The sequence below is a fragment of the Colias philodice genome, chromosome 10, assembly GCF_061535455.1.
Source record: "Colias philodice isolate Cphi_HAF_F1 chromosome 10, ilColPhil1 Martin Lab GWU primary, whole genome shotgun sequence".
Classification (NCBI taxonomy): domain Eukaryota; kingdom Metazoa; phylum Arthropoda; class Insecta; order Lepidoptera; family Pieridae; genus Colias; species Colias philodice.
Genome location: NC_143095.1, coordinates 2,954,240 through 2,980,534, shown reverse-complemented (window position 1 = coordinate 2,980,534; position 26,295 = coordinate 2,954,240). Strand labels below are relative to the sequence as shown.

At 30.7% G+C, this 26,295-nt stretch overlaps 3 protein-coding genes and 1 long non-coding RNA gene across 16 annotated transcripts in view; 1 reads left to right on the top strand and 3 right to left on the bottom strand.

Moving 5' to 3' along the window:
• Positions 1-9,616, top strand: LOC149485073 (putative sodium-dependent multivitamin transporter). Its single transcript, XM_089699756.1, has 11 exons — positions 1-137; positions 3,147-3,266; positions 3,338-3,612; positions 4,636-4,923; positions 5,011-5,107; positions 5,191-5,355; positions 5,595-5,752; positions 7,142-7,346; positions 7,721-7,915; positions 8,423-8,590; positions 8,877-9,616. Exons 2-11 carry the CDS (start codon positions 3,150-3,152, stop codon positions 8,907-8,909), a joined length of 1,701 nt encoding a protein of 566 aa, XP_089555882.1. The 5' UTR covers positions 1-137; positions 3,147-3,149; the 3' UTR covers positions 8,910-9,616.
• A 62-nt stretch (positions 9,617-9,678) lies between these two features.
• On the bottom strand, positions 9,679-14,885 carry LOC149485072 (uncharacterized). Its single transcript, XM_089699589.1, has 14 exons — positions 14,348-14,885; positions 14,086-14,217; positions 13,886-13,991; positions 13,429-13,602; positions 13,030-13,232; positions 12,607-12,756; positions 12,211-12,345; positions 11,803-11,957; positions 11,447-11,619; positions 11,045-11,205; positions 10,621-10,742; positions 10,297-10,394; positions 9,884-10,021; positions 9,679-9,762 (listed from the first exon to the last, which is right to left on the bottom strand). The coding sequence occupies exons 1-14, from the start codon at positions 14,743-14,745 to the stop codon at positions 9,700-9,702; spliced, it is 2,208 nt and encodes a 735-aa protein (XP_089555715.1). The 5' UTR covers positions 14,746-14,885; the 3' UTR covers positions 9,679-9,699.
• Positions 14,886-15,403: 518 nt separating this feature from the next.
• LOC149485071 (uncharacterized) lies at positions 15,404-15,916 on the bottom strand. Its single transcript, XR_016316146.1, has 2 exons — positions 15,754-15,916; positions 15,404-15,660 (listed from the first exon to the last, which is right to left on the bottom strand). It is a non-coding gene; the product is annotated as an uncharacterized LOC149485071 (long non-coding RNA).
• Positions 15,917-22,894: 6,978 nt separating this feature from the next.
• LOC149485070 (uncharacterized) overlaps positions 22,895-26,295 on the bottom strand; it is a 132,041-nt gene continuing 128,640 nt past the window's right edge. For all 13 annotated transcript variants that reach the window (XM_089699774.1, XM_089699777.1, XM_089699775.1 and 10 more), the window contains one exon: positions 22,895-25,729. In XM_089699774.1, the coding sequence (XP_089555900.1) occupies positions 25,707-25,729 (23 nt within the window). In that variant the 3' untranslated portion in view covers positions 22,895-25,706. The remainder of the gene's footprint in view (positions 25,730-26,295) is intronic.

Sequence of the window (26,295 nt, the reverse complement as noted above, 5' to 3'; positions counted from 1 at the left end):
TAGTATTATTTAAAATGCACCGCTAAGTTGTACAACGATTGATTTATTTTTGAAGTGCTAAGTTGTAACTTGTAGTGTAACGTTTAGGAACCTTTGACTTATAATTCATTTACATAAAAAATCTCTTAACAAACATTGTGAGTATATCATCATTTTATATTAATAACATGGACTACAATAACTGTCTTCATTAGTATGTGTAATGAGGTCTATGTGACCTATTTTTCCAATTTCATAATATTGTTTCACACAATTTTTCTATTCTACTGAAATTTATATTCTATTTAACTTAATAAGAGTCTTATTAACTTACCTAATGTGTTCAATTATGAATAAATAAATGAATAAAAAATAATTATTATAGTATGAAGTGTTAGATTTTTTTTTAGTTTTTTATGTTTTTAGAAACTACATCTGTCAAGAACTTCATTGCTATGAGAAATTGACTGCTAATCTCTTGGTTAATCTAAAAAGTTGTCTATGCTTACGTCATAAATAGCGCGATTATTTAAATTATTTCTAATATTATGAATTCATACAATGTCTTTTGTTATTGTTAATTTAATTTCTCTTTACATAGATACCTAAGTAGTTTTGTGAAAATTTCTAGATCATACTAAGTGTAATAACCTACCTAAAAATGTTTATTTATTTAAACAGGAAGATGAAATAGTAAAATCACTTATTCTTTATTATGTAATTATTTTATTAATTTGAATAAATATAGACACAGTAGTAGGAATTAATAACACTTTTAAAATATAGACCTACCTTATCATAATATTCGCATTCGTAACATTTTAAAATTTCTCATTAATTTTGCGTGTGTATACAGTGGTGGACGTTTAATTAGAAACACGTAACACATTGAGATAATATTAATAGGAGACGACACCGCCTACATCACTTATGTTCCACTCAACATACGTCATGTGACGTATGTTGAGCGGTATTTTTTAATGGTTTTAAAGTGAAACGCATCAAACATGCCTTCGTGTGTGTTACGATATTGCACAAATAATACAAATAATACGGAAAAGTGCAAAGGAATAACTTTCATCGTTAAGTACCTAACTAAATAATAATTTTTAAAACTTAGTTAGAGCAAAAAAATGGCGCACAGATTTTGTTCGTGGTGTCTCCTCCATACGTAGTAATATTATCTCAATGACGTAACACAATGAAGTAGTCATCAACTTCATTTGCCATTTGTGTATTAACGTATTAGAGATTAAGCATTATTTCATATGTAATAGAACACCCGTTTATCTAGTTTTATAAGAAATTGCTTAATTTTAATCAAACATTAGCTTAAATTAATAAAATTAAACAACTTTAGGTGAAGTCTAATTTCCGAGTATTTTCAGTCTGGACAACAAATTAGAAACAGCATGGTTCGAGTATTCTAAAGTCAAAACCTGTTGAAATGCCGCCAATGTTTTTTTCTTCTACAAATATTTTTGCACCGTTTTTTAAACATTCTATCTAAAAGTTTCTGAAAATTAATTAACTTTGCAGTAATTTTAAATGGGTAAAAGTAAGATTTATGACCAGTGACCCATCAACAAGAAAAATAATTTTAAGTTTACATTTTGACAAAAACTAGAGTTACAGGAAAATTGAAAATCATTAAGAGTGTTCGATAAAAAGATATTCAATGCTATAGTCTATTTCAAAAGGCATGGTAGGTCTGATCAAGTGTCTAGAAAGTTCGACCATGAGAAATCACTGCTCGCGAGGATAGACACATGATTCTTTTGGCAAAGATGGCCATTTCAAGGTTCCAAAAATGGCAAATGAAGTTGATGACTACTTCATTGTGTTACGTGTTTCTAATTAAACGTCCACCACTGTATTTTAGTTGGTATTTATGTAACTATTACTCAATTACTAGGTAGCCAATCAAGAATATTAAACGTACGACGGGCATCATACAATATATTCTCAGGGTTGTCTGATAATTGGGTCTCTTTAGTTTATTTTATTTCCTTACGGACATAATTATAACTACTTGAATCCTTAAAATTAGCATCATTGTATATCGCAAACATTAATGTATTTTCATCTTATTTTCATAGAGAATAAAATTTTTCCCATAAAACACTTTTTTTTTCGTCCTAATTTATTCTTAATTAGGCATTGAGGCTATAAGTAGGTACCTAGTGTTGAAAGTTAAATCCAATAAATATTAAAAAAAAATCGTTTATTTCGTTAGTTCATAGTTTATAATATGTATAAGTAACTATAAGTTCTAATTACATATTAGAACTAGACAAAATATAAGTGGGGTCAACCGAAAGGGACAAGCTTTCAAATAAAAAAGAATCATTGAAATTGGTTATTAACCCATGCGAAAGTGAACAATTAAAAAAAAAGAAATAGATACAATATTTGAATTGAGAACCTCCCCTTTTTTGAAGTCGGTTGAAGATTAACGTGTTTCTTGTTGCCTGTTTCTTGGCTGCGCATTACAATTATTCACATTAGAACAATTTAATTGCTTAAAATTAAATTGTACCGTATATTGTAGAGTATAAGAATTACTTTCGAGGTTACGCTCCGAGTAAGGATAATATTATAATTATGTACCTATATAATTATTAGTAATACTTCTTACTCTGATATTAATACTGTTAAATATAAATACCGATATATTTTGTTTGTTTCCCTATATGAAACACTTAAAACAAGTTTTAGTTTACTTGTGAAGCGTTATTGAAGACTCGGTTCATTTTTCTCCGAAGTGCAAATTGCAATTGACTGATGCTTGTATGCTGTATGGTATGTCCGTATGTAGCCTGTAGGTATATGGGGAAGACATCTAATTATGTTATTCTCAGAACAATCTTGTTCACAGGTATCAGGATAAGAAATACAAGACATGTTTTATACTATAGTATACAGACTTTTATTATAATAATGACGATAATCGAGTGCAAAAGTACCTTTTATACGGAAATACTCGTTTCCAATGTTTTTTATCAGTACTCATTATGAATAAATGCTGTAAAATTAAATACTTTATTGTATTATAATCTGAAATTTGCAGAATTCTTTACATGGTTTAATGTATCGTATTTAATATACAATACGTCTATAGGTATTTAATGTGCATATTATGCTAAGTACCTAACCTTTTTTTGCAGACAATGGCACGAATGGTTTTCGTAGCATGGGATTATGTTATTATGGCCACTACCATGCTAATATCTATCGGCATTGGTATTTATTTTAGATTTAGCGGCGGTAAACAGAGAACAAACGAGGTAATTAAAAAAAAAACGTAACTTATAATTGCCTTTTTGTTCATCAAATTAAAAATATTTTTTTATTCCAGGAATACCTTATGGCGAATCGAAACATGTCAATATTTCCCGTAGCGGTGTCGCTTATGGCTTCCTTTGTATCTGCAATCACAATTTTGGGACTATCTGCTGAAAATTATTATTATGGAATGCAATTTGCAGTTATAAATATATCGTATTTTCTTGCTACTCCAATCGCCTCTCGATATTATTTGCCAGTATTTTTTGGATTGCAAAAAACGAGTACCTATGAATATTTGGAATTAAGATTTGGTCCGCGTATAAGAATGTTGGCGTCATTAACATAGGGTAAAGGTGGGATAGATGCCCCACTTTTTGAAATAGCCTCATAATTTTAAAAACATGAATCTTATACGAACACTTTGTATGAATATAGCTAGGTTAATTATCTGTTTTGAATTACTATATATATTTTTTATCCTATCATTTATAGATAATGTGTAATAAATATTTTTGTAGAACACCTTTTTTGAGGATAGATGCCTACCTAGTTGGATAGTTGCCCCACCATGAAAATACTAAGGAGGATAGATGCCTGCAGAGTGGGATAGATGCCTTACATACTCTATAAACGCGAAATCTAATAAAATTTATATGATAAACCAGCAAATGTCATGTTCACATAGTTGTTCTGTTGTCCAAGAATATACTTGCGCTCGCCCTCCTTCATTTCGTTTGTATTTTCGTGGTGTGGTTCTCCTACAATCAGTATAAGGGCAGATCATTAATAAGTAAGTAAACATAACAAAAAAAGCAAATTAAACGAGTAAAATCGGTTAACATAGAGAAAACCTCTGACGCAATCAGGTAAAAATATAAACAGTACCTGTGATTATCGATAATAACATGTACATATGTATTGAGGGATAGATGCCCTTAGAGGCCCCTAAGGGCATCTATCCCTCGAAAAAAAAGGGGCAACTATACTCTTTGATAAGGATAGCTGCCCCAGTATTTTTTTTTATTAAATAAAAACAAAAGAGCCACTATTTTTACTTAGATTTGTACTTAATGAACCAGTGTATAGACATAATAAGAAATATAGTGAAATTTATTAATACTTATAAAGTTATGCAAAGGCAAATATCAACCTTTTTAAATTTTAACGTGTTCGTGAAGTTCGCCGCCGATATTATAACACGCACTAGCGAAACACGTCTTCACCAAACAACAGCTCATGCGTACACGAGGTTCGGGGTGATATGAGCTCCTATTTAAATCATTAATTCGTAGTCAGGACTCTGGGAAGTGAGGTTTTTTGAAAATGGGGCATCTATCCTAGTGCGGCATCTATCCCACTTTTACCCTATACCTTTCAAATGATATTGTACAATGGGGTGGTGCTGTATGCTCCGGCAATTGTTCTAGAATCAGTTACTGGATTGGATAGATTAATATCTATATTAGTGGTGGGTTTAGCGTGTACATTTTACTCAACAATAGGGGGTATGAAAGCGGTACTATTTACGGATTTATTGCAATCATTTCTTATGTTGAGCGCTGTTGTCAGTGTTGTTATATTCGCTTCAATACAAGTTGGAGGCTTTGGGAATATATTCGTTATAGCGAAAGAGCGAGGACGTCTGGATTTTACACAGTAAGTAGTTTTCTATTGAATATATATAGAATGTTTTACCTTGTATGTGTTTTGGTCTGATATTAAATCGATAACATCATTTTTCAGTTTTTCATTGGACCCAACAGAAAGACACACATGGTGGTCATTGATTGTTGGAGGTTTTATTACGTACCTATCCTTATACGCAGTAAATCATACGCAAGTGAGTTAAAAAAATTACATTATCTGAGTATATTGCAATGATAGTGCTTGATAGTGGTTCGTAATTACATGAATGTTTTTCAGGTACAGCGTTTGTTGACAGTCAGTACATTGTCGCGATCGCAGATGTGTTTATGGTGGAGCTGGCCAGTTCTGTCGATTCTCAGTATTGTGACGTGTACTAGTGGTCTTGCTATATACGCTGTTTATAAAGATTGCGATCCTTTTCTCACTAAGAATATAGCGGGAGTAAGTTATATTTCCTACTATTTTTTATTCGCAAAGCAAATCAGACATGACAATAATTAATTATTGATTGGGATCAATAGGTACCTAACTTGTAAACTTATTTCTATTAAACGCTCATAATATTACGAAGGGTATAGGATATTTTCATAGATTTCAAGCGTGTTCATCCTTATAAACGACGATGCAGACTTTACGCCTAAAACAGAGGTCATATTAATTTCATATTAATTATATTCCAGATAGATCAGTTAATGCCATACTATGTGGTTGACGCGATGAGGTCAGTACCAGGATTGGCCGGTTTGTTCGTGGCAGGCATTTTTAGCGCATCACTATCGACTGTTTCTGCATCTTGTAATGCCCTTGCTGCTGTGACTCTTACGGATTATGTTAGCAGGTAGGACATGCATGAATGTCTATTAGGTAATAAATTAAATAAGCTTGATATTCGGTGAGAAATTGCTATATTTATTATTTATTTTAGTAGGTAACGTAAGTATTCATTATTTCGTTTAGTAAGTCGTAAGCCTTAGCTACTGTGAGAAGAAAGACGGTGAATGTTTTGCGCGAACCTCAATTATTTAACAAGGAATACAAAATGGTGGTATTTTTAATTATGTGTATGATTCTTTTATGTTCCCGAAATAATAGAGCAGGCTCCAAGGAGATGTTCGTTTACAAAAATAGCGGACCTAAATCTGACTTCTGATATATTATATTGTATGGATCCCAGACATCCTATAGACAGATGTTGCCAACCAGTTTTGTGGTCCCCCTCCCCCCACAACGGTAATTAAATATGGCATACAAAGAAAAAAATAAAAATTTCCAAAACATGCCTTGTGGGGTATCAAATGAAAGAGCTTATTGAGTAGATCACGAATATATAGCATACTATAACATTTCTTACACTTTCTCTAAGATTTTTTAGAAAATTTACGAAAATGCTCCATTTTTGAGTTAACTTTAAACCACTATAGATTGAAAACTCATGAATATATTTTTTAAATTATTATTTTAAATAATTGACAATAATCCATTGTTTACGATTTAATAGTTCGTACAGTGAAATAGTTGCATGGGGGAGTGGGGGGAGCATTCAAAGATGGCGAGTATATTTTCAAGTTTATGCCAGAAATAAAGGCCTTATACAAAAATATCGGTGTCAGGGCTTAGAATAATTATCTCTGCACTGTCGTTGTGTTTGACAGAATGAAAAATATGGCAGAAAATTCTTGAATCAGCCTCTGTGTGATTAGATTTGGCATAAACTTGAAAATATACTCGCCATCTTTGGATGCTCCCCCCACTCCCCCATGCAATTTTTTCACTGTACGAACTATTAAATCGTAAACAATGGACTATTGTTAATTATTTAAAATAATAATAATTTAAAAAATATATTCATGAGTTTTCAATCTATAGTGGTTTAAAGTTAACTCAAAAATGGAGCATATTCGTAAATTTTCTAAAAAATCTTAGAGAAAGTGTAAGAAATGTTATAGTATGCTATATATTCGTGATCTACTCAATAAGCTCTTTCATTTGATACCCCACACGGCATGTTTTGGAAATTTTTATTTTTTTCTTTGTATGCCATATTTAATTACCGGGGTGGGGAGAGGGGGACCACAAAACTGGTTGGCAACATCTGTCTATAGGATGTCTGGGTTCTATAGAATATATATCAGAAGTCAGATTTAGGTCCGCTATTTTTGCAAACGAAACTCCACTGAGAGTCCGGTCTATAATTGCTTTTGATAATGAGTAAATTATTACGTTTCAGATGGTGCAAAATAAATGATTTATATATCCCGTGGTTGACAAAAATAGCGGCATGTGGATACGGTCTCCTGTTCCTAGCGCTGGCATTTTTAGCGGAACATTTAGGAGGAGTTTTGCAAGCGGCTTTAACTATTTTCGGCGTTGTTGGTGGCCCGTTGTTCGGAGTTTTCACTTTGGGAATGTTCACCACTTACGCTACTGAAATGGTAAATCAATTAATTTTCTTTTATTATCAGCTAATGCATTAGTAATGTTTATTAATTTTTAAAACTGTTCTTACGCGTCCTACTATAAAATACTGATTTAGTTACGAGCAAATAATGTACGTAGGACGCGTGAAGCTTTAATAATCTTATCTGCGGTGTACCAACCTTTAACGATCACATACCTACTGGCTTTCATAATTATGATCAACCTCTTAGGTTGTATTCGTACATATTGTGTGATATTTTTCCTAGTTTATGTTATTTTATTGAGTGTAGTATTACATTTAGTGTAGTATACATCATTAAACATACAAGTAATCAAAATAATTACATAAATTGATCTGATTTCAACATAATGTAAATATTTCTTCCAGGGAGTGTCCACTGCGTTGCTAAGTGGCATGTCCGTAACGTTATGGATGAGCTTTGGGTCCCCTCGACCTGTTCCTGTGAAACTGCCACTGAATGTGGACAGTTGTCCTTATAACGTTACTCTTACGCCGACAACTACCTCGAATCCTAATGATTACTTCTATTTATATAGAATATCGTATATGTGGACTAGTCCGGTAAGTTTTTAACGTAGGTAATTGAAAACACTTTAGATTCTATAAAAATATATATGTACCACCAAATTGCTTGTATTATATCACCTAGTTTAATTGTCATATCAATCAATAATATTATAATCGAATCAAATCTATAGATCGTTTTGTCCCGAGAACGAAGACGCATTATAAAGGGGTTACCGACTACCGTATAAGTAGAATATAGTATTGTTATAGGCAGGAATACGGATTCCTAAGAGTAGATCGTTCGTAGGTGTCGCTAGTGTGACAGCGTATCTTGCATGTAGGGTAGGTCGAGACATGACGTGTATGTGTTTGCGCATATCGGTTTCGAATAGGTGCTAATGGTGTGCTCGCTGGTATCGATGACGTGGAGGCATTTCATTAACAATTTACCTACTATATTTTGTAAATTATATATTTAGAGCACCTATACTATCGCTTCGTTAATAGGGTTAGGCTTTGTAGTGTATCTCGTGTATATAGAGGAGTGTTTGTGTTCTCCAGATCGGTTTCGTGTGGGTGGTAGTGGTGGGCTCGCTGGTGTCTCTAGTATGGAGACACGCACAGCCGTGGCAGCGCGCCGGCCGCCCGCACCCCGACCCCGCGCTCTTCACTCCACCGCTCGCCAACTATCTGCGCGCTAAATATAACGTTCAGGAACCTAACGTGCAGGTGAGGTTATAATATGTAACTCGTAACAGATTTGAACCAAAAAAATAGAGCAGCCTTAATAAATATTTAAATACTTTAAGAATGTACTATTTTTTTGTCGTTAACATCATGATGCAAAAAGTAACTTTACAATCAAAAAATCATAAGCAAGAGAAGTAATTTGAAATTTTTCCCACTTTTAAAGTTTTCTTAAATTGTACCATTTTTTATGTGTTCATGAAGTGGGTAGGTACATATAACATAATTAGCTGCAAAATCAGATAACTTTTTAATTTGATTGTTTCAGCTTCAGCTAATAAAGAGCGATGAAGATAAATAACCTCAAGAAACCATCAAACAACATTCAGCATTTCCTTTATATTTTAATTGTTACGGATCTGATTCCTCAATGAAGACGTAGTTTTAAGGCTTAATTTATACTTTATTCGTTTAAATAATATAAAAGATACTTAATCAGTGAAACGGTTTAAGGCTGTGATTTCAGTATTTATGGGATAATCGGTTAAGATAGGTATTTTGGTTTTTGACTTAATGTGTTTGAATATTATTATTTAAACTTATTAAACGTATTTATAGAATGACAAAATAGATAAGACATACATATATATATATATTTTATTGCTCTACATTATTAAGGAGAAACAAACATTAAAGCACTGCCATGCAATATAAATCTAATTTTATATTTTCTTAGAAAATGTTTAGTGTTAACTAACTACCACAAAGTATTCCTGATAAAGATTCTTTGAGTTTCGATATTTTATAAGTTTCCAATTTCTATTTAATAGGATTTGGAAATTGTTTAGAACACAACATGTACTTTTAAGCTTATGGAATGGTTGTTTGTATTAGGTATTTGATATTAGATTTTATTTAAAAATTTTGTTATTACAAGTGATGGGTAAACCTATCAATATTTATGGGGATATGGTTTCTAAGGTACTTAATGTTTACTTATTTCATGGATCTGAATCTAAACAATTTACAAAATTTTGTAAATTTTACATTTTAAGAAATAAAACTATTTAAAATGTTCATCTTATTTTATTAGTATAACCTTATTTAAAATTTATACTCTAGGTAATCCCTTAAAATATATGAATATTATTTTATGCGGATAGGAAACCACGACTTTCTGATAATTCTTCCAAACGATGACGTAGAATTGTGTTCTGGAAGAAATACAATTTGTCTTATTAAGAAAATATACTGGAAGATGATAAGCCAAAAAAATTGATAAAAAATAGTTGAAATTCCAACACGATGAAAATTTAAATTTTTATAACAATTTACCTCTCTTAATAAATCTTCCTCCCTTTCGGCTGCGATTTTGAGCATTTCCTTGGATTTTTCTAGAAGTAAATCCTTTTCATGAATACTCCTTTTGAGGTTCATGATCTCCGTTCTATATGATTCTAATTGGTTACGATTCTGCAAAATTATCAAAAAAGTTATTTAAAGAAAAAATATCTATGTAAAAACTAAAAAGGATACGATAAATAAATATTAGCATTCTTAAACAAGTGTGGATTTCTTGACTTCGAGTACCTACATATTGGTTCATGATCATTTAATCTAGGTACACCATTGCTACCTAAATGCGGCAAATTGGGGAGTGGGGTTCAATAATTTGTGAGTTTTACTAGTATAGTAATACTAATTATATTATCTGTGGTTTTACTAATAGAAAAATACTTTAAACTTACTCTATCAACATTACTTTGCCCACTTGTTGGTCTTGAGTCAGAACGCTTGTGTCCGGAAATTGTTGACTTTTGATCAGCTTGCAATTTACTCACTAAACCTGTAAATTACAATAAGATTAAAAACTATCAAAGAAATCAGATTTATCCGTCTCATAAATAGTTAAAAATGCTTTTTACAATTTGTATAAATTTAGTTAATCTTTTATATTTCGAAGGGACATATTTTGCTTGACAAAAAAATTTCTGAAAAATAGATACATAAATATACATAATAAACAGATTTTTAAAGGATATTTGAATATTTTCATAATTAATTTAACTAACCTCTAAGTGTGAGGACGGTTTGCTCCAAATCATTAACCCGTTGATGATGTACTGGGGCACTTTCAATTGTATTCAATTTTAATGTTAGTTGCATGTTTTCTTCCTTTAGCATTTCACAATAACTGTAATTTTGAAATTTAAGAATATGGTTACTGATTATAGTTTTTTTAAGCTGATTTATTTCAAAAGATTTGGTATAGCGCTAGATTCAAAAACTACTGATTCGAAATTAAAAATTACTTTTGTGTTGGGGAGTCCATTTTTCGAGGCAGGATATAGAGTATAGATGTAATATAACATCAGGATACGGCCAGGACCAGGAATAGTAGTAAAAAATTAATAAAAAAATGTAGCAAAAGCGTGAAAAAAATATTACGTTTCAGAGCAAGTAAGTTTTTGGGTCAGCTAGTTATTTATTATGTACCTTTTCCAGTAGTCGAGTTCAGGTTTGGAGTCCTGGTTCGATCTGAGTGGAGATTTAATTTGTGCTTCCAGTAATGCCGATTCTAGCTTTAACACTTGCCCCTTCAGTGATGTTATTTCTGCCATTGATTTTTCATACTCGGATACCAGAGGCTCATTACCCTGAGAACATCATCGTAATGAAAATTGTTTTAATTTGCTCTACAGTAAGTATAATTCTTATTTAAAACTTTTTGGTTTATTCAATGAAGAAAAGATCAATGACTTAATAGTAGTAATACTACTACATACTACTTACCCATGTCTCAGTCAAAGTTATTTTACAAAAATATTTTAGTATTATAGAAAAAAAAAATATATTTTCATTTGAATTATTTTTTATACAGTACAGTTTATTCTTCACCTTTTCAGCGATTTCCAGGGCAACAATTCTTCGCTGCTGCGCTTCCACTCGTTCCAGTAAGGATTTTGTGAGCAGATGAGGTGGATTGTCGCAATATTCGTGTCTGACTCTGTCCGAACTCGCTTTCTCTGATGATTCTTCGTTTTGTTTCTCTATAGCTAATTGTTTCTCATCTGCAAAGTATTGATTTATTTATTGGGTATTAGAGAGTGAATATTATTCTTACAACTTCTTATTTAATAATTCTTTCTTATGAAACGATTACTTATTGTTCAAAAAGCGGTATTGATTGAAGCAAGTTCATATGAATACTGAAATCCATTGGGAATATTTTACCAAAAATATTTTATACTTACTTTTAGTTTCCGATAATCTTGACAGCAGTATTCGTTTTTCTTTTTCTAATCGCGATATAGCTGATTTTGCTAGATTGAGACTGGATTCTAATTTTAATATTTCCTGACATTTTTCATCGTATCTTGCTTGCCAACGTTCCGAAGCTTGTTGCGCCCTGAAATCAGATTAATCAACCATTATTGATGAATTTCATTGAGGTTCCCTTTAACTCGGGATTTCGCGATATGAAATATTTTCAATTTATTACTTTACCCTTCATTCTATATCAATAAATATTAAGAAGTACTTTTGAAGATAGTTAAACGACCAAAAAGCTTTATACCTACTACATTTTTATCTCGGCAACGAATAGGATAACTTTCGAACTTTAAATTAATTAGATATGAAATTAAACTAAAAGTTAAAACCTTTTCCACTTGTCCCAAAGCGCAACTGTGGAGTTTGCGTCTCGGCGTGCGCTCGTCAACTGCGCTTGTAAGGTCGCTATCTTGTTTTGAAGCGCTGCCGATTCTGCTGACGGTACCTTTTGTCCTGATGTACTTCTGTAAAACGTTATGAATCGTATCTAATATTAAACGAGAACATTTTTTTTTGTAATTGAGGTTTCATAATTGCTGACATTGTTAATTATATAAAACTTTTAAATGCTTTGACGTGTGGTAGTCACATATGCCTTTTTAAATTTTTATAAACTAAGGAAAATAATCCCAGCAAAACCACTTCTAGGACATAATACTCGATAAGTATTGTGTTAAATTTAAATTAGGTACTGAATTTTTGAACAAAGATGGAAACATACGCACATTCTAAAGACTTGATTTTTAAGATTCTGAGCATCAAGACGAGCCCTTCTCTCTCGACCAGCAAGTGCTTTGATTTGCTTCCGTAAAAGTGCATTTTGTTTGCCCATTAGCTGTTTCTCTCTTCTCAGTCGATCTATTAGAGGTTCTTGCCTGGAACGGACGTATTAATGATCAGAAATGTATAGTATGTAATACAATGTGAAATTATATTTGTTGGACCGTAGCGAAACGTAACTTTAATTAAATTTGTCATATCATACATGGACCTTACAACCTTTTGCCCGTACATTAAAAACTTACACAAAATAGTACTAAATTAAATTCATTCATACTTCATGAGGGATTGATCAAAGTTTAGAGTTTCTTAATATAAGAACCAATAATAAAAAAGATCAATACCAATAATAAAAAAGAGAAACGTACCATATAGCAGTAGAACTGGCCGGAAACTTTTTCAGATCATCCTGCAAATCTGTCAAATTACCGGTGGATTCAAATTTCAGTTCTAACATGTCAGAATCCTGTTGCGAGATCGCGTCACTGACTTCTTCAACTTCTACAATCGCGGATAAGTCGAAACTTGGATCATTTATAGAAATCATAGTTTGCATGTTCATTATTTGTGTCTGAAATTTTTAAATTTATCTTCATTATCGATAATTTTACTGTAGTTAAGTAAAATGAAATGTTTAAGTCATCACGTCTTAGTTACGACTATTTAACAAGTTTTTATTAAGACGCCTAGGAACCATTTCTATTACCAAGATTCATAATCAAATAGGCTAAGTTGTTGAAATTGAATTTTAATAAGTAAAAATTTACTTTGAGATTGTTGATGATAGCGCGAAGATGTTCAATGTGAGCGTCCTTTTCAGCTAATTGTTTTAAATGCACTGTTTTTTGTTCAGTCAATCGCGTACGTAGTTCCATGTGTTCACGTTGAGTTTCATTTAGTTGTGAGAGCCAATGTTGATTTTCTGCTTTATACGAATCAACCTAAACATAGTTAAAATCTTCCAATAGAAAAGTTATCGTAAAATTTCAGTAAAATCCTCTTTCGACTTTCGCGCACGTCATAATATTATCTTAAGTTGGTTTTGTGTGAATGAAAATAAAAAATGTGATATTAAAATAATACAGTACTTACTTTGCTAACATTTATCACAAAAACAAGGGATCATTAAATACAAAAGCAATATACCATACCTACAGCAGTAGGTAGGGAACACGATAAAATAAATGGATACCTATATTTTAAATATTGATATTTTTTACTCACTTCCTGATTGTGTCTTTCCTGTAATTGTGAACTTAATTGTTCCATTTTCGTTAATCTTTCGGAAGCTAAATTTTTCCACCTCTCCAATTCACTTTTACACGCTTTCCTTTGGAATTACATAAAAAATTGCGTTACATATTTACATAACACAGTTCAAAGGCAAGTAACTACAGTTATAATAAAAAAAATGTTATACTAACAACTCAGATTCACAGGTATCCAGGTTGCAATTTAGCTTGAAACATTTATCTTCTAATTCTGTAATATTTGTTTCCAATTTTTCGGAAGTGCCTTTGATGTTTACTTCATTTATAGTGTTAGTGTCGCTTCTCCTAGGAAAACGATTAAAAGTTATTAATACAGATTACCACCAGATTACCAGATGTTATCACGTAAGCATATTATGATAAGATTGTTATCAAGAAATCTGAACTACGATAATGGATTGCTCATATTACGTACTGATCAAGCTGTGCCTGTAATGCACGAAGTTTAAATTGTAAATCGTTTATTAATTTTCCATATTCTTCTCTCTCATTATTTATTAACTCTTTGTATTCTTCGATAATTTTATTTTTGCTGTTTTCTATATGTTTCATATTTAATATTAGCGATTTATTTTCTTCATTAGCTTCACTTTGCCATCGCGCTTGACTAATATTATTATTTTTATATTCATTTAGTTGTCTTTTTAAACTTTCAGTATTGGTCTGCAGGGTTTCATATAACTTATCTTTATGCATATTTGTGTTTATTAAAGTTTGTATTTTTTCTTGTAATTCTATTTTGTCTTTATTTAGTGCATTGTTGAGGAGGTTTAATTGAGTTATTTCATGCGCTTGTTCTTTATAAGATAACATTACTTCTCTAAGCTCTTTTTCGCGCTTATACTTGTCTTCTGTAATGATATCTAGCTCCTCTTTAAGTTCTTTTATCCGTTCATCTTCATCAAGCTGTACTTCTTTATGTACTTTTTTATTGTTGTAAACCACTGTTTGAATTTGAACATTTTTCATTTCTATCGGCTGAGCTTGAGTAGACTTCGTAATATATTCATTACTTTTTGGAGGGATTTTACGTAATGTGTATGTTTCATCTCCTAAAGTAAAGATACGAATTAGACTTACAAGACTTATGTTTTGAATTTGTTAATGTTTTATTTTAAGAAATTGAATGGAAGTTTTTACCTTTCTTACTAGAATCAGTATCTGAATGTATATCCTCAACTTCTAAGGAATCGTCATTTTTGCTATTTGATGAAGTTTTATTTTCCACAATTTGATTTTGTTTCGCAGGAATGAAACCCCGATTTATCAATAGCAAAGTCTTTTCTAAATTATTACAACGGTTGAATAGAGTGCTTCGTGACTGTTCAAGAATTTCAATTTTTTTCTTATTGTGTTCTAATTCCATTTCGTTTCTTTTTTCCTTTATTGTAAGAAAAATATGTACATTAAATTATTTGTTAATAATATGAAGCAATTAGTAAATAATTAAATGAAATAGAATCAATAGTCACCATCATTAAATGTTTTATTTTGTGGGGACAGCAGTCTTGTTCTTCTAGACACTTTGATAATTTAATTATTTGATCGTAAACACTATGTTTAGTCATAAGTCCTGTACGCAACTCTTCTACTTCATTAAGTTTCTCATTTAGGTCTCTTGTTTTTTCTTGCATGTAATCAACACTGTTCATGAAACTTTCAATACTAAGAAGTGGTAGCACTCCTTGATATTGTTGCCTTAGACTTTCATTTACTTCAAACATATTCCTACAAATATTAATTCATTTTAAAATTGCGTACAAATTAAAATTAACTCGCAAAATTCTAAAATGCAGCTTTACTAAAAATACAATCAATTACCGAAACTTTATTCCATTCCGTGCCACATAAACATGCAATACTTTTTGTTGCTTTTCCAACATTTCTTCGGCATCTATTCGAAGCTGGCGTTCTTTATTCAATGTCAATTTTAATGTTTCAATTCTTTGAAGATTTTCTACGTTTTGCAAATGAGCTAACAAAATTTCATTGTTTAATCTGAGAATAAACAGATCATGAATAATAATTTAAAATATTTGGTATTTTAAATATATTTTGATATAATATATTGTTTCATTTTGTCTGATACCTAGATATTGCAGCTGCGTTTCGTCCTGGAACTTGAAGGTCGACGATTTGATGACGTAACATATTGACTTCTTTTTGAATACTCAAATCATTAAAAGAATAAGCCTGCAACTGAGCAATTGTATTTTAATGAACTGTGTTATTTTACGAAAGACTTGAATTCACAAATTAAGACAATATTCAGGGAATATAATATAAAAGTACGAGGCATGAAATGAACGATCTTATTTTATTATCTACTAATTTACATACTTGGGACCCATTTGAAGTAAATTACCTTCATACAACTTTTATCTAATTCTTTCTTTAACTCTCGACACTGTTCTTTGAGTGCAATGTTTTCAATTGTTGCGTTTTGTAAGCTTTCTTTCATGAAATTTATTTCTTCATTCGTTAAACTACACGACATCTTGTTCCTAGAAAATAATTATCAAAGTTTTCATAATTTATAATTAATAAGTAGAAATTACATTCAATGTATTTAATATAGAATGAATAATATATTGAATATAATTTTACTCATTTTATGTGTAGTCTTCAGTGGAATGTTTGACGTTTGTATTTGATATAGGGAAAATTTAATTTTAACTTAGATAGTACATAATAAGAATATAATCAATCTTACATAAATTCATTGTGAGTTTTTTCTAGCTCATAGACTTTTTTGTTCAAATTTTCTATTTCCTTTGTTTTATCTTGAAGCTGGTTCGATAGTTCCACTATTTGATTTTGTGTTATTGATTTTTCCAATTGTTTTTGTAATTCGTCTTTCTCGTTTCCCCCTGTTAATTTTAATGCAATGATAAAAACATTTTGAATGTATATTAGATGATAAGTATTATCTGAATTGTTACATACCTTCGTTTAAGTAATTTTTGAAATGATCTATTATTTCTATTTTTTGAGCATTCAGGTGTGTTAAAAAGTCTGAAGTTTTAATATGCGTTGACGTATCTCTTGCAAGAAAATTTCGATATTTTAAATGATAGTCAGTAAGAGTAGCATTTTGTTCGAAAAATAATTCAATAGGTATAGATTTACGAAGTTTATCAGTCAGTTCAGTGTTTGCTATCATTATTTTTTGTAGCCTTTCTTCATAATCAGAAGCGAGAAATAATGTTTCCTTCTTTTCTTCTAACAGTTCATTCCTTAAATTTTCATATAGAGTGCGAATATTTTTGTAGTTTTCTTCCAAATAGTTATATTTTGCTTGTGTCACAAACTGATTCTCATTGACAATACCTGGTGATGGTTCACTGATGTCTTCATCAACAGATTCACAAATCTGTGATTTTAAATTGATAATTTGAGCATTATAGTGTTCTTCTTGGATAGACCAATTATTTTTGGCGTCCGCTACATTTATTGATAAAGATGTTAGTTTTTCATAAAGCGTTTTAAATTTGCTTTTGAAATAAAGCAAGCTATGTTTTACGTTTCGTTCATATATTGTATCACCTTTTGAAATTATGTTTTGCAGTTTATCTTTGTCTAAAAAGTCAATATTATTATATGCTTCATCCAGTAACCATGGCCCAAATTCGCCATCGCTGTAATCAAGTGAATGTTCATCCACGCTTGACTCTTTTTCTTTTTGGACAGTAGTTTTAATTTTAGTTAACTCATTTTCTAGTTCAAGGCACTTTTTTGACTCTTGTGAGAGTTGGTTCATCACGTCAAAAGTTTCTCTCCTAAAATGACAATCATTAATTAAAAACACGTAAAATATAAAAAAGAATATCTTTTAATATTCAAAAATATTGAATCTATCCTACTAATATTATAAAGGCGAGAGATTGTATGGATGTATGGATGTTTGTTACTCTTTCACGTAAAAACTACTGAATGGATTTGAATGAAACTTTACCACAAATCATAATATAGCTTATACATCAGAATAACACATAGGATAGGTTTTATCCCGGAAATCCCACGGGAACGGGAACTATGCGGGTTTTCCTTTGAAAACGCGGGCGAAGCCGCGGGCGGAAATCTAGTACAATATATTTGTAAGTAAAAACACCTTGATTCATGTAATGCAGTAAGCAGGGCGTCTCTTCCTCCCAAAGCAGCTCGTAATTCTAAAATGGTTTTCATGTGTGGAGCAAACCACCCAGCAGCACGTCGTGCTTCCATAGACTGTAGCAACGTATCCAAACTTGGACATTCTAATGTTAAGACTCCAGAAGACGTGGTACCTTTAAAAGTATATGTAATTTAATTTAATTGTTGCTTATGTTGTAAAGTAGTTAAGTTAATTTTTATTTGCATCACACCTACTATTATCTTTCAAGTAATTTAATATTTCGGTGAGACTATTTCTTAATCCCTCGTTCTCTTCAAGAATCGATTTGATATCAAGCGATTCACCGTTCTTGTTTATTATATCGTTTTCTTGTAATTCCTTTTGATTCCTATAAAATGATTCATATTAAAAATGCAGTTCTGAAATATAAACGTATTTTTATTTCAAAAATTTCAAGTAATAGATTTTCTTCATACTCATCCGCCTTCTTTTGTTCTTCCTCTCTGTTTAGTCCAATTGTATCAGGTTCTTCTATCATTGCTTCTTTTATTTTATCATCCGTAAAACCAGAGCTTCTTAAAAATTCAATAAGTTTCGATATTTTTTGAGATTTTATATAGTTTTCCATTTCAAGGACAGTAATTTTATTTGCGTTTTTTCGAATTTCCTTTGACCAGTTTACATTTTGTTGTTTAAGGACACGGTAATCCCTTAAAAATCCCTCGGTTGCAATCTTCTCATTTGTTGGTATATTAAGTTTTTGCCTGTATAAGGACCAAAAAAGAATATTAAAATATGTTAAATTTATTTCAAATTATATATCAAAGCTTTAAGTATATATTATAATAATATTTGATAAAAATAAAAATATTAATTATTTTGGTCACCTCATAATTTCATTTTCAATTTGTAGTTCGCTCACAAGCTGATGCAAATTATTTACTTCTTGTACTAAAGATTTTATTCCCACGTCTTTCATTTTTAACTCACGTTTTTTATTTTTTAGACCAGTTATCAAGCTCTTAATTCCTTCATCTTGTTGCAAAATTTGAAGTTGAGTAGTTATATCTGTAAGCTGCAATTTTTTTTAGCATGGACTTTATACTTTCATTGTCATATAGTTATTGTATATTAACATACCTCTTTTTCTCGTAATGAAATCATCTCATTTGCACCTTGCAGATCAAATTTTAGTTTTGTATTTTTCTTCTCCAAAGAACGTATAATTTCTTTTTCATTATTGACCGGATTAGTGACATTTTTTTGTTTGCTTTCGGAATTTACAGGAACTGCCCTTTTTAGCTTATTATTTTCTGCTTTTAAAACAGTAATTAATTCAGCGGACTCAACCATGTGGCTCGCAGCTTCCGATAATTTATTTTGCAATTCTTTTATTTTTACTTCTTGATCTTTATACTTAAAAATATTAAGAGAATTTAATATTGATGTAAGAATTTTAAAATTTTAATTAAGTAATAATGGTATTGGATACATACTTGAGTGTAAAAAGAACTGTCGCTCAACAATCTTGCTATTTCTTCCTTTTGATTCATATTTTCTGCAGATAATCGGCTTATTTCAGTTTTGTGTAGTTTAATCGTTTCCTATAGTAAAAAATGTGACTGCATAATATTTGCTATAATATGTAACATAATCACGAGTTGGTAAAATAACAGCGTGAGGGCAATTTGTAATTTAAATAAATTTGTTTGTTGAGTAAAATAAATTATTAAATTATAGTTAGGTTCAGTGTATTCTTTTGAAAAAAATATATGTTCGTAGAAATAATAATTATGTTTGTATCTAATTTACCTTTAAATGTTGAAGTTTCAATTTTACATCGTCTTGAATGATATCCTGTTTCGATTTTTTTTCATTTAACTTTCTGTTTAAATTTTCGGTTTCCAGAATATATTGAGTTTTATCGTTTTCACATTTTCCAAGTGCAGCTTAAATAAATAAATATCATTTTTATTTATTGGAATAATACAGGTCGATAGCAAAAAGGTGATACAATTTTAAGTATAACACGATGTATTGATATTTTATTTCCATACAAAACAATGAATTTACCTTTTAATTGCGCACATTCACTGTTAATACTAAACAGTTGTTCAGTTAAATTATCGATTATTTGAATAGATTCTTTTAATTTCTCTTTAATCACCGACAACTTTTGTTTTAAATTGGTATTTTCTTCTTCTAGTGACTGAAATTGGATTTTATAATTAATTTATCTGCACAAATATACCTATATTTGATAATGAAGTTAACTAACTTACTTTAACGTCGCTCAAAAGTTTTCTAATATGTTTATTTTTCTTTAATATTTCATTTTCTAGTTCCGCAATTGCCCCCATTTCTGATAAAGCATCTCGACTTGATTCACTATCGAGATCTGCTTTTAACGTCGCTTTTTCTAATTCCTCTTTACGTTTTTCTAAAGTAGTGATTTCCGAATATAATTGTTCCAAAATTTCTTTATTTGCTTTTATTAAATCTTCTTGATGTGAAATGGTTTCTAATATGTCTGAATCTTTGGAAGGAGAATCTAAGAAACGAAACTTATTATAACTTGTATGACTGTATTATTTTCATATCAATTTTGATTTATGTTAACTTACCTATAACAACAATCTTTCCTTTGGCTTTGTCATATTTTCGTTTCAGTGTGTCCAATTGACCGAGTACATTATTAACCTAGATGCATTATAATAATAGTTTGATTTAAGTAAATAGAGGCACTAATAGACTGGGGTAGAAGCCTTTGAAAATAATGAAAAGATAAAAAAAATCGCAGTCGGATGAAACCCATTAGAAAAGGAGGGGAATATGATAAAAATGTAAGGAAAAATAAATTACGGTCAATCCGAGTTCGGGAAGCGGGAGGGGGGAGCTTTTAAGAGAAAAAAATGGTTTCTCTCGATTTCCGACAAAACTACAAGTCCTATAGAAAAAAGTTCAATGGCAAAGTTGTAGGTAATTAAAAGTTCTACAACTTTTGTATTCACAATTTTTTCACATAACCTAAAAATTTAGGTGAAAAATTCAAAAAACCAAGTTGTCAAATCTCTACTTTCATATGGTGTAAAAAAAAATAAACACCACTATAGTAAATGTTCTCAGGAAATGCATACAAACACTGTGATAATGAGCTTTTACTAAATCAGGCACACTTCTTGAACTCTATATCTTCTCTTGTATCGGCTTTTCGGTAATATTTCAAAAGAAAAATAATTATCTGTTCTAAGTTTAATATTTAACAGCATATTCAAAAGCAAAATGATGTCGATAAAAACATTTCAGGTAGTTCGAGAAGTGTGCCTGATTTGGTAAAAGCTAATTTTCAGACTGTTTGTATGCATTTCCTGAGAACATTTACTATGGTGGTGTTTATTTTTTTACACCATATGAAAGTAGAAATTTCAATGAATAAAAGGCACCCCAAGTTTTTGAAAAAAGCTGATATTTTGACGGGTGACTTTTCGATTGAAAATTAGGTTGTTTTTTTGGTATTAATTCAAAATAAGGCGAAAAAATAAATATTTTCAATCAAATAAATTACAGAGTATTTGGGACAAAATAAAGTAAGTTTCCACCAAATTTCGTAGAAAAAAAATAAATTTTGAAGTAGATAGAAATAAAAGACCAAAAACTTGGTTTTTTGAATTTTTCACCTAAATTTTTAGGTTATGTGAAAAAATTGTGAATACAAAAGTTGTATAACTTTTAATTACCTACAACTTTGCCATTGAACTTTTTTCTATAGGACTTGTAGTTTTGTCGGAAATCGAGAGAAACCATTTTTTTCTCTTAAAAGCTCCCCCCTCCCGCTTCCCGAACTCGGATTGACCGTAATTTATTTTTCCTTACATTTTTATCATATTCCCCTCCTTTTCTAATAGGTTTCATCCGACTGCGATTTTTTTTTGTTTCAAAAATTATCTTCTCTAGTCTATAAGGAACTAAGTAATTGACAGCTTTTAAAGAATGGTAAAAGTTGAGCTAAAGGTAAGGTAAGGCGAAAGACGCGGATTGGAATGTACATAGGTAACAATTTGCTATTTTCTTAAAAAAATAAAAAAGCTACAGTGGATGTTTAAGAAATAAATAATCTTTGATACAATCAAGATATGGCTAATAGCTACAAACTTAGATACAAAGATTATAATAGTTTTAATTGAATAAGTCATTAATTATTATGTATTAGAAAATTAGAAAACTCATTAAGCTAATTAACAAGTGTATTTTAACTATTACCTGTTCGTTTTTAAATTTCAAAATATCCTGAGCCAGTCTAAACAAAGTTTTTAGGTCAGAAAAATTCAGTTCGATATCGTCTGCTTCCATCCACGACAAACTTTCACATAACTTTTCTTTATCTGACCGTTTTAGTTCTTTTTGAGAGTAGTTTAAGATTTCTCTCCAATCCGTCTCAACCATTTTTAACTTTTAAATAAACACAGGATGTCTTAAAATAACAATTTGTAATTATTTTATATTTTCACAATCCACTGCTATTATAAATTGACTGACGTTGTGTTTACATTTTCGTTACCTAGCAACGCAAAACATTTGCGATGACGTCACTTAAATGGGGTGGGATAAAAAATGTAATCTATATAGAGAGTGTAAATAAGGTGTAAATAATAGTTGTAGTTTTTAATTAAATAGTTTTATTTTTATAATTGAATTTAATGTAAAAGTAAATAAAAGTGGAGCTAGTGGATTGAGTGTTTTTTTTTGTTATTTCAATACCTAAAACAATTAAATGCAGTTTTACCATAGCTCTACTGAGGGGTAAAAATTGGTAAATAGGAATTATAGGAGAAACAAAAATAAAACACATTGTAATAGAAAGATTATTTTTATTAGGTGTGTCGTTTACGAAACAATAGCCGTTAATGTTACGATATACAGAGGTGTCAACAACAAATAAAACATTTGTGCTACTAAAAATAAATTAACATCAGAACAACAACTATCAGGTTAAAACTAATTAAGAGAAAGCTTTTACAAGCGTCTACATAGGGCGAGACAGGTAGTGCTTTGGTAAGGGATCTAACAATGATTACGAGACATTCACGGTTACATCGTACATTATGGGCCCTCTTCACAATGGACAGCGTTGGCCCATCAAATGGTCGTCGATGTTTGCCGCCATTATGGTGATTATGAACGGCCGATCATAGACATTTACTACAGATAGAGTCTACACTATCGTGCTTCTACTCGCCCAACGCTGCCTATTGTGAAGAGGGCCCATTACAGTTTTCTTTGCAATTATGAGATTTTAATCCCAACATGCTATACAATATACATAATATTTTTCCCAACAAGGAGGCATTCATATAATAGATTTCTTATTACAATTATGATATATTATACATGTATATAATATGTATTAAAATGAATTTAGACACAGATGCAAAAATATTACAACATTTTTGACTAGATAATAAGTAGATATTATAGCCCAGAACAAAATATTGATCAGAGGTACAATATCAAAACCAAAATGTCATACGAAGTCCTGTTACACATACAAAATACATAGCCATTACATTTTATGATTTGATACACCTATGCTAACATTAATTATAATTCATAATTTAAAAATGTATTGTCAAACGTTTCCAAATTACTCGCCCTATTACTAATTTATACTTATCGGTGTGAGTATTATATTGATAGTCCGATAAGCATTTGAATAAAAAGAAATAAATCATATCTGGCGCAACCATTCTGTTTTCAGCAATATACATTAAAAAATAATTTGGAAAATCCAAAAGTGCACGCCTCATAATTTTTTTTTAATAAATATTTATTAATTATTATTTTTGTTTATTTAATAACAATTAAACCACATCGAATCAGACCCTGAAAAATGAAAGGGTTCTATTCCTGAGCATACTCAAGCGTAAGAGAAAAAAAAAGACTCGATTAGTAAAGTATTTCGGTCGCTATCGTGTTAACAAGAAAAAGGATCCGCACATACAGACACACGGACGTCCAAGACAGAACTTTTTTAAACTGTTTTTTAACTAGTTTAAATAACAAAAATGACATCAAAAATATCATGAACGTTAAAAATAGTGTTTTTTCTTAATATGTGTGTGTATGTATTATCTTACAAGTGCAATGTATGATACATAAAGACATTTTAAGTTTGAAAAATCAGATGTTTTGCGCGAAGTGACAGTAGTACCCACCTCAACGCTTCGCTTATGAGGCGTGCAATTAATGTAATATGTTTATAATAGCCAGAATATCGTATGAATCTTAAAGCATTTCTTATCAATATTTCATCCGACTAATTTTAAAGAGTTGCTCGCACGTCACGCCAAGTGATATGATTTTTGTTGTTTTATAATATTCACCAATTTTACAAAATGTACAAACTTTGATAAGATGTACTAGAAAATTTTAAACAAAGTTCGACTTTTGTTCTAGTTGTTATTTTATTAATTTATGTGTGCTCGAAGAAGACTATTCAATAGGTTCTCCAATATCTGACGCAAATGTTTATTTACGTGTATATAGTGTATAAAATAATTTAATTTCAGTAAATAAGTTAGTATAAGATTTAGTAGGTACACACACTTCAGCTTCAATCTTTTAAAAAGTAATTTAAAAGATGAGCTCATTTCCTCCACGTAATTTTAAATAAATAACTACATCTAAAACAACTTTACACACATATAATGTCTCTCATTATTTTATACAATTGTACAATATAGTTAACATATTTTCAATAAACAAACTCTTTGGGAAATATTAAACAACTTTGGGTACGTAGATGGTTTAGGAGTTGGTACAGAAATGATATGGTAAAATTACACCGATTTATTAGTAAGTCAATCATTATGCTACGTTTGTGCCGAAATAATGTTAATTAAATTTAAAAGGATACTTATGTTAAACGTCCAATTAAAACTTAACTTAAAATAAATTAAAAGAGAGAAGAACTGTGGCATCTTAAACGAGTCATGGTTTTATTTGGTAACAAAGCTTGATAATTGTAAACACCATTTCATATTTTTCCACCATAACACACTTCATGAAAACTATCGTTACATTATTTATTAGAAGGATAAACAACCGGACAATTTTAAGGAGTCATCACAAAGTTTCATATAAATTTATCTTCAGTCTGTTTTCATTGAACACTCAATGGTATAAAACTCGTAGTTCCGACATGTACTTATTTAATTATTGTAGTGGGTGTTAATATTCGGCTTCTAAAAGAAGTCATAGTGAGTAAATAAAGTCTTACCACAAAAAACTTTAGACAGGGTTTAACTTTAAGCGCGGGTTCTCTTTAACCTGGTTTTGTCGTATTTCACTTAAACAACAATAAAGTGACAGATCCCTGGTTTAAAGTTATAATTTATGTTTAAATTTTGTGGTAAGACCATAAATTTTTGATTTTTTAACCGTCTTCAAAAAAGGAGGTTATCAATTCGGCCGGTATATTTTTTTTATGTACGTTCACCGAGGTTTCTGAACCGATTTACGTGATTCTTTTTTTGTTTTATTTGAATAAATCAGTATTGTGATGTGTGTGTGTGTGTGTTATGGGAGTGATGTGTGTGCGTTAACGTTTCCGCGTACAGAGCGTAGCGCGTCGGAGCCGCCGGAGCAGCGACGTTTGGCGCTATCAAATGCGCTCCACGTAGTTACCTGTTGAATTATATTTAGGTTAATAATAATTATACTTAGGAATGTAACGATACATGATTTTGCCGATACGATACAGATACCGATATTTGTAGTAATGTATCGGCGATACCGATACCGATATCGATGGCTTGGTAGAAAAATAAATGTGAATTATGCATAAAAAGTTACCAACATTTAACAGAGACTCAACTGTTAATCGTATTCTTTTAAATAAAAATGCCAAATCAAAAAACAGCAAAACCATTTATTTTAGTATTATTATTTTACAAAGTCAGTTAAACTTTAAGTAATACACATACAATCAGTACCTAATAAAAGTTTACTATTGGTAGAGTTTTTTCAGAAAACAAAGTGCGCACGCGCGGGCGGCCTCCCGCATCGTTCATTGGGAGCGGTTTTTTGAATTGTTTGATATCGGTATCGGTTGTTTTATTATCGGCGATACCGATATATCGGCTTGCCGATTATATCGGCCGATATATCGGTATCGGTATCGGTATCGTTACATCCCTAATTATACTATTAAATACGATCAAAGTTGTTGTTGATAAGAAAAAAGATGTAGA